The sequence below is a fragment of the Syngnathus typhle genome, linkage group LG22 (assembly GCF_033458585.1).
Source record: "Syngnathus typhle isolate RoL2023-S1 ecotype Sweden linkage group LG22, RoL_Styp_1.0, whole genome shotgun sequence".
Taxonomy (NCBI): Eukaryota; Metazoa; Chordata; class Actinopteri; order Syngnathiformes; family Syngnathidae; genus Syngnathus; species Syngnathus typhle.
Window position 1 is genome coordinate 3,753,435 of NC_083759.1, and position 8,677 is coordinate 3,762,111.

An 8,677-nucleotide genomic window follows, 5' to 3' on the forward strand; every position below is an offset into this window, starting at 1 on the left:
GTACCTAATGGAGTGTCCGAGTGACGTCACAGATCAACCAACCAATCAGAAAGTGGGGGTGAGGGCGGGTGTGGCACTTTTCATTTTCAGTTAAGCTTTGACCATGATTTTTCCCTAATGAATTGGCCTGTTATTAGGTACACCTGAAAATGGCGGTGTACCTAATGGAGTGTCCGAGTGACGTCACAGATCAACCAGCCAATCAGAAAGTGGGGGTGAGGGCGGGTGTGGCACTTTTCACTTTCATTTAAGCTTTGACCATGATTTTTCCCTAATGAATTGGCCTGTTATTAGGTACACCTGAAAATGGCGGTGTACCTAATGGAGTGTCCGAGTGACGTCACAGATCAACCAGTGAAGTGGCCTGTGATTAGGTACACCTCATGGACACTTCAATAGGTACACTACATGAGGTAAAAAAGAAAAAAAAGAATAAATAAACAAGTGTAGCGAACGATTCTTTTGAATAAATCTTTTGAGTGAACCGATTCTAAAGATTTTCACTTAGGAACTGGAATGCACATCGCTTGTACAAAAAAGTAATGACGGCCAGGGGTTGCCAGGTAGAAATAGCCGACTGTTTAGTGGCACGGGCTCTCACCCGGCAAGAACTTGGTTCGATCCCAAGTGTAAGCATATAACACAATATACTTTTATGGAACCTCATTTTGTATGCATACACAAATGCAAGTATTCATGTGTTTTTATTATTTTTATTATGCGTTTCCAACTATCCCACGGTGGATAGATTCTTAGTCATTGCAATGTGACATTTGTGACGGCCAGCAGTATCCAATGGGAAACGCTTCACCCAATTGAGACAATATCCAGTGGCCAACCTTTTGCTCTACCTGCCTCAAGAAAGGTAATGTGCACAGACAGCTCATCACCACCGTGGTAAGCAGGGGTTTTATCCAAAGAACATCGCACGTGATGCTTCTGAGCCTTCAGAAGTAACGCCTTTTCATTCTTTGAATTAATTTTTGCAACCTTGTTGTGCCCACAAGCAACTGACATGTGCAAGGAGCAACATTTAAAGGCTGCAGAAATGTCACAATAGGATCAAACATGACTACTAAAAGCAATGGGGAATGTATTTGAACATTTACTTGGCATCTAAACACTCCTTGTAGTAGCAATGAGGACAAAAAGCATACAAGGACATTGAATAAATGGCTTTCCATTTGAATGAAACCAGCAACCGTCATCCTTATTTGTGTGTTTATTAAATCATTTACAAAATGAGGGTAAAGTAAGAGAATCTGCCTCGATTTAACTTTGACTCAAGCACACTGGAGTACTTGTGGCGAGTTCAATCAGGTCGCATCATCAAAACTTGATGTAAAATGTCATGTTCTTCCAATGATCCACATTTCTCCTTTGTTTGTCCAAAAGAGGGCAAGAATGTTTCAAAAGAGTGTCCAGGCCATCGCACAATGGACTACTTCTTCCCCATGATGAAGCTCGGGAGCTCAGCGTCGTCTTCAGGCTCTTTTTCCTCCTCCTCGTCCTGCTTTTCTTTCTCCTTTTCGTCTTGACTGCTATCAGGACTGCTTGTCGCATCTCCGTCATTTTGTTCTTGTTTAGCTTTCTTCGCCACGAGCTTTTTCTGCTTCAGTTTTTCTCGCCTTTTCCTACGCTTTGCCGTCCTCTCTTCGGCTTCCCGTTGGTTTTGTTCCACTTTGTTCAAGTAGGCCTGCTCCTTGCTTTGCTTCGCCGACATCTTTTCCAGAAAGTCTTGTCTCTGGTACTCTCGGCGTCGGAGGTGGCGATACACGTGGAATTCACCGCTGCCCGCACCAGCGCTGGAGCCCATCACGTCCCGGACGAACTCTGGCGGAGCCCGAGGGTTCCATTGTTTGTGTCGGTCCGGGATTGCAGCGGGTTTATCGGGGTTTCGCATCAACCTCTCCAACTTAAGGCGTTGTTCTTCGGCAGGGGTTTTGGCAATGACCAGCGGCTGCCCATTTTTTGTACCTGGCTTCGTTGTTTTCTTGCTTTTCTCCTCATGCGTCGCCATCTTGCTTTACGACGGAAGCCGTCAAATACTTCCGCCTTGAGTGATTGACCCGGAAGTTTCTATGCAGTTTTTGTCATTATTTACAAAAAGTGTTGTACAGTTATTCGAATAACATATTCAGTGAATGTTAAATTTACATTTCAATATTTGTATATACATAAACATTTGTTTAAAAATAACGACAGGCCGTCGTATGCTTGTGTCTCTCGCGGATTACGTTATGATGCCTTTCTAATAATTTATTTTCACAATTTCATTGTATAAAATTATTCTGTTTTTAATTTGAAATGTCATAATTGGCCAACATTGAAAACGTTTGAATTTACAATGCTGCCAGCATTTATGCTTTCTTGCTCGGGTGACCCGGAAGTTGTATGCATTTGTTTTTGTATGTTATCTTGACACGATTGCTATCATATCTTTACATCGAGTGACTGTTTTTTGGCTTATTTTTAATATAGCCACTTTATTTAATCTTTGTTTCTCGTTCCAAACTTTTTTTAAATAATATATTTGCGTAACAAAAATGATCGACGTATCTTCCAACCAATGAACAACAGACATTGTAGTCCCGCCTTTCGGTGACAAGGTTGAGTTTTACTTAGTAGTCAGTGAACTCTAGTTGTCGAAGGGAAATACTCACATTAGTCTCGTCATTTGTTGTATTTTAATTTAAAGGCGAATAAGAAGCATGAATAGCTTAATAAGGTATACTTCTCGGTGTCTGCGGTTCGGAGCAGCGTACTCTCTACCCGGACAAGCCGAAGGACGCCTGTGGACGGCCTCTCAGCGGCTCTTGTGCGTGGCGTCGAACCTCCCGAAAGACCTTGGCGACATGGTGAAGAAGGACAAGGTGGTGGTTTTTATGAAGGGGACCCCGGAACAGCCTATGTGCGGTTTTAGTAACGCCGTGGTCCAGATTCTGCGGATGCACGGAGTGGACGACTACGCTGCGTACAATGTGTTGGCGGACGAGCAGCTTAGAGAAGGTCAGCACATTTAGATAACAGCAACAAGTGAAATTATTTTAACAGTTTATTTTTTGTTCGAATCTGAATGACTCATCGTTATTTAATCTAATCGTCGTAGTTTCCGGTTCCACTGTAAATACTACAGCGTCGACGTCCGGAGTCGGTTTTGACGTCATCAACGTTCCTGGCTAAACGGGCCAAACGTCAACCTCGAGTTACTTATCAGCATTTTGCAGAAGCACCATCGGGTGTGGTGCTCTGAATCAGACGTGCAAAATACATCAAGTTGTTTCAGAGGAGTTTGGCAAAAGGCTTCAATTGTCACTGCTCCACATCATATGTTGTTGACATCTATTGGAAAGTTAAACCGATGTCTTTTTGCGGCCAACAGGAATCAAAGCGTTCTCCAACTGGCCAACGATCCCTCAGGTCTACTTCAACGGAGAGTTTGTGGGAGGCTGTGACATCCTCCTCCAGATGCACCAGAATGGCGATCTGGTGGAGGAGCTAAAGAAGTTGGGGTTCCAGTCTGCACTACTGGATGCTGAGAAAGACTCCAAGTAGAGGAGGAAGATGAACTTAAACGTGCTTAAAAAGAGAGGACACATTTACTTGGTTGAATCTTCCGTGTTGCACACTAAAGACAAAATTGACTCTTCTGACTGACAATAGATGTGATTCGATTACTGTCTGAGCTTCCCTTACGGGACATGGAATCTTTTAAATAAGTTAGAGTCCACATAAAATGTTGAATGTCTCATCACGGCATCCTGAGTAAAACTTTTTTTTTTTTACCTATGTCACTGTAGCTTTAATACCTAAAACCTGGACTTCCTCAGGATGACTTGACAATATTGTTCATGTTGGACCAGACAGACAGCAATGACATCACACTAGAAAACATCCATGTAGGTTTGTATAAAGAAGGGGCAATCCTGTCTTGAATTGTTACTTATTGAATTAAATGAATATTGCCAGAATGATTTTACAATGTACCGCTTGTGACAATGTCTATGTGGCGCAACAACTGTTTTGTTTCCTCCACGCAAAATGCACACCCTCTGTTTTTTGAGTAAAGACCCGCTGAAACGCAACAAATAACCCACACCAATTTTGGGTCTTGCAGATGAATCACTTGTGCTATTTTTGCAGTTGAAGTGTGTAAGCTAAAAGCTTGGAATATTGGACAATCACTCACTAAAGCTTATCTGCTGCCCAACACTTGAATTACTACAGCAGTGGTACATTGTAATATAGTGTACATTTATATCATGATCAAATGTATTTTAGCTGAGTCATCATTAAAATATCTAGTGTGAAAAATCTTTTTTGAGCAATGTCAACACCTGCAAGTATTGCATCATATCAATACACAAGGTTATCCAAACAGTTCTTATTTACAAAATACTATTTTACCAAAATCTATGGTCTTTACAGCGAAGACAGTAAAAATTTAGAGTAACCTTTCAGATTTTCTGCAAGAAGCGCAGCACCAGGTCTCGCAGTGTCGTGCGCAGAGGCTCGTTGTTGTCGCACACAATGTGTGTGCCGTCCTCTTCCAGCTGAATTAGCGTGTCCTCCGCCTGCAAGTGCAGGATGTGTCCGTCTGCCGTCTCCTCCACTTTGACCTCTGTGATGCCATGCTGTAAAAGTGCACAATTCACCATTTGTGTTGTTAAATTGAACTTTTGCCATGTCCAAAACATTCCACATTCCTCTCACCCTTAATGAATATTAAATAAGTATTAAAAAATAATAATCTTGAACACACAAGTTTATTCCCACATATTTACACTTTTAATTGCAGGGCATACAATTCTCTTTTTACTTTGGCCCAACACTCCTTTGTAACATTCCTACTCCAAATGAAGTGTAAGATAATAAATCCAACCTTTTGCAAAGTTGCAAGGAAGGCTTCCAGAGGTACAGCTCCTGTGAGCAGGGGTTTGGGCACTTGACCCGCTGGGGGCTCCTCCATCACTCGTTTCCTCTTCTTGGTAGGGGGCGCTGGAGGAGGCTTTGGAACTGACTGGTAATGCAAAAATGGGAATATAACCTGTATTGCAGTTGCAATAAAACTTCCAATATTGACATGCCTTGCACCTGCTTTCTCATCTTTTGTGCAAAAACAAAGGTGTTGAGAGTGAACACTTTGTAATGGTGGACTTACCAACAGTGTGTGCTTGTTGTCTTTTGAATGCAACATGGCTGAGACGGTTGCCACGGAGATGCCAGGTTTGACCTCGGCGGGCACCAGCGAATTAGCCAGCTAGGGAACAAAGGCAGATATGTGAATATTTCAAAAGTGCCCGCTCTTGACTTGTGCTTAGTACCAGTTAAATGAATACTAGTTGATTCAGTAGAACATATTGCCTCACGACTAGTCCGTCTCACCTCAGGTAGAAGATAGACGCGCTCATAACGTCGCCTGAAGGGCAGGCTGAGGACGGAGCAGCGCCTGTAGGCCATGGGAGGGGGTTGCAGCTCCAGCATCAGATCGGACCGATGCGACTGGGTCATTGGAGGCTGAGTGTACTGCTCGGGACATACCACGTGGACAGGCTACGGGGAGACAGGCCAGTAAAGTTTTTTTTTTCTGTGTCATTAAAACTTTTAATAGGCTATAGGTGTTCCACTAGTTTGGGTATTTTCTTTAACAGCAATTGAGGTAGTACACAATAGTGATGGGGTGTTGTTTTGTGGTAAACAGTTGGAAGTTACTCTTGAAACTGTTGAGGGTTTGTGTTGGACGGTTTTGTGTATTTTAAGACAATTCAATATTATTTTGTGATCAAGTCTGTCTGATGTTGCAGAAATCTGTGCATATACATTGTTTTAAAACTGTACAGCATTTTTTTAAAACCTCACTATGGTGGTCTTACCTGGACCTCCTTGAGCAGCTTTGAAACTTGGTGGAAGTTAAGACGCGTGTCAATGGGACAGTAAACACACTTCATGGCCAGTGGCTGGTAGGGGGCCAAAGCATCCAAGTAGGAGAAGTCAGGTTCTGTCGGCACAAACGAACAACAATTTTATCTTCGAGTATTCTTAAAAGCAGTACTGCTTAAATGAATGGCATGTTTGCAAATTTTGCTCGTCACCGGTGAAGATGATGGTATTCAAGCTGGATTTGCCCCACAGCTCCATGAAGTGGACCACATCACCGAAGCGCAGGGAGGGATGGCCGGTGAATACCACGCACGGTTGGCGGAAGTCACTGCTGAAGTCACCGTGAATGCTGGGGTAGTGTTTCAGCTTGTTGCTTTGGATCAACTGAAAAACACACGGGTGCCATTTTTCGACATAACGTGTCATTATTGTTACGCAAGGCCGTACCTCTGCATGGGGGAATGGGGGCTCCGGTAGATACACTTTAGACTGCTTGTTGTGACAGAGCCTAAAATTATAAGAAGAAAAATCAAAGTGAGCCTATGTGCTAGGTGCAGAAAACAAAACTGTCCATGTTCTCACCACTCGGCAAAGATTTGAGAGAACTCCAGGGAGCTGTTGGCGACAGGGGAGATAAAGTAGAAGGGGGTGGTACCCAGGTTGGCACTGTCGATGAACTGGTACAGACACTCGAGCAGGTCATAAATCACCCCAGAAGAATAACACGGCACAAGCACATTGCCACCGGCGCGAATGGTCATGGCTGCAAGGCACACGTGACAAATAATTCAATCATCGCAAGATGCGTCTTTGCTGCGCCACAAAGTAGCTAGTCGGCACATTTCAGCCAACCTAAATTGCTGCAGAATTCTCCCAGCATGCCGTCAGGGTTGGCAGTGGGCATCTGGGTGAGGCCTGTCAGAATGAGAACGTCACTGTTCTTCAGGGAACTTTGGTCCATCGGCTGAGGAAGAAGAAAGACTACTTAGCTTCCGACCACAGCGGAATGGTTTACTGCCTACCTGTGGGTGCGTGGTGAGGAGGGACGACCCGGACACGTAGGACACTTTCTCATGATGGGACTGGATGGTCCAGTTGGAGCTGCCCAATGAGTAGCCAGAGCTTAATGGGGAGATTTGTACAGCCCCAAACAACTCCTGAAGATGAAAAAAAAATGTGCATGAGTATGTGTAAACGCACGCTTGGATGACAAAAATGAAGACAGCTTCCTACCACTTTCTGTGAATATCCAACAAGCTGCACTTTGCTGAGGGCTGAGTTGACCTCCTGCATACCGTAGCTTCGTTTCCACGTCCAAACATCAACAGCATCCTTTAGTGGACCAGGAAGCAACCTTGTAAATAAAATTCAAAATGAACTCCACGTATATGAGTATGCAGAAAAATGAATAACAGCAATCTAATTTTTTTGGAGAACATAAAGCAAATGCCAGAAGGAAGGAAAAAAAAAAAGCAAGATGCCTTTGTATTTCCTTTTTCTTCCAGGAGGTGGCAGACTGAGCCTTGGGAACTCTTTCCATGAACTTCACTAGCTCTTCCATCAGCAGTCTGAACAAAAAAAAAAAAAACAAACAAAAAAAAAAACACAAACAACTAGAATTTATATTTACAGAAGCAATTTAAACCTCAAAAATATATAAAGTAATATAATGTCTTTTTACCTTCCTATCTGCAGGGTGGGCTCTGTGGCATACACTGTGCCAGTGAAGCCTGTGTTTTCTGTGATGTAGGGCAGGGCCATCATACAGTGGTAGTTGGAGATCAGGATGACGTCGATGGTTGATAAGTCCAGCAGTTCCCTCTGTTATTTATTTAGCGGGAGGAGGAGGGGGATCATAAATGAAGCTTATTTACATCCCCTATTATTATTATTTAATATGGAGCAGGACCTCACCTGCCCCCAAAAACCCATTAAAGTTTGCATACAAACAAATTCTAATGCATTACCTCAGGGAGACAGAACTCCGGCTGTGAGTCCACAAACACTCTGCCGGCACACTCTTTCAGCTCCTGGAAATATCAGTATGTGAGAGAGTCATTTCACAGTCCACAAATAATCTGACAGCACAAAACTAAGACAAAGACAAACATTAGTCAGAATGCACCTTTTCCAAGTTTATTGTTCCATCTTTAGCGCTCCAACCTGGTAGCTTTGAGAGTCTTTGGCTGGAAGTGGGAAATAGTATATTGTACTACTGTTATTTAAAATGTTAACTATCACAAAATCAGTGGAGAATATACTCAACAAAGAAACAATAGCCTGACAATATCACTCACCTATGCACAAGTGGAAGAGGCAAGAAGTGGAGGACAGACGTGGTGTCCAGTCCACAATCCAGCATGATAGTGGTCGATTTAAATTTGAGTACATTGCAGGGTAGTGTAGGATGACCAGACAGACAATACTAATAGAAACAAATCAGAAGGAAAAAAAAAATCAATTGCCCAGAAAACAAGTCTAGAGCGGTAGCATATTAAAACGGCAACATCTTCAGAGCTCCAAACATGAATGTTGTGGCTTTTAGGTGCTAAACTAACAACACCTGGTACGCCATGGCAGTAATTCTACTCTATTCAGTCAGTTTATCACACAAACAATACTTATTACTTACCAATTTCATTTTTGAACCAATAAGTACACCATAAGCATAGGAAGGAAAAGTGTATGGGTAATACTTCAGCCTAGAACCATTTTCTTCTTCGATGGCTTAATTGGGCAAATGTATACAAACGCCAGGCGCAATAGCGCTACCTATCGCCTGCCGGGAGAATGCAGG

The 8,677-nt window shown here is 43.0% G+C and overlaps 3 protein-coding genes and 1 non-coding gene across 4 annotated transcripts; 1 reads left to right on the plus strand and 3 right to left on the minus strand.

The window, feature by feature from the left end:
- Positions 1 to 693: 693 nt before the first annotated feature.
- On the minus strand, positions 694 to 2,057 carry prkrip1 (PRKR interacting protein 1). The gene has a single exon (XM_061271009.1). The coding sequence runs from the start codon at positions 2,018 to 2,020 to the stop codon at positions 1,442 to 1,444; it is 579 nt and encodes a 192-aa protein (XP_061126993.1). The 5' UTR covers positions 2,021 to 2,057; the 3' UTR covers positions 694 to 1,441.
- LOC133146966 (small Cajal body-specific RNA 13) lies at positions 772 to 1,049 on the minus strand. The gene has a single exon (XR_009711457.1). It is a non-coding gene; the product is annotated as a small Cajal body-specific RNA 13 (non-coding RNA).
- A 518-nt stretch (positions 2,058 to 2,575) lies between the features above and the next one.
- On the plus strand, positions 2,576 to 3,982 carry glrx5 (glutaredoxin 5 homolog (S. cerevisiae)). Its single transcript, XM_061271010.1, has 2 exons — positions 2,576 to 3,009; positions 3,383 to 3,982. Exons 1-2 carry the CDS (start codon positions 2,712 to 2,714, stop codon positions 3,553 to 3,555), a joined length of 471 nt encoding a protein of 156 aa, XP_061126994.1. The 5' UTR covers positions 2,576 to 2,711; the 3' UTR covers positions 3,556 to 3,982.
- On the minus strand, positions 3,740 to 8,642 carry ints9 (integrator complex subunit 9). The gene is made up of 17 exons (XM_061271003.1): positions 8,513 to 8,642; positions 8,178 to 8,305; positions 8,006 to 8,066; positions 7,848 to 7,910; positions 7,562 to 7,701; positions 7,362 to 7,448; positions 7,114 to 7,234; positions 6,903 to 7,037; positions 6,733 to 6,844; positions 6,463 to 6,643; positions 6,328 to 6,388; positions 6,093 to 6,264; positions 5,874 to 5,998; positions 5,386 to 5,553; positions 5,162 to 5,260; positions 4,883 to 5,020; positions 3,740 to 4,634 (listed from the first exon to the last, which is right to left on the minus strand). Exons 1-17 carry the CDS (start codon positions 8,519 to 8,521, stop codon positions 4,458 to 4,460), a joined length of 1,977 nt encoding a protein of 658 aa, XP_061126987.1. The 5' UTR covers positions 8,522 to 8,642; the 3' UTR covers positions 3,740 to 4,457.
- Between the last annotated feature and the right edge of the window lie 35 nt (positions 8,643 to 8,677).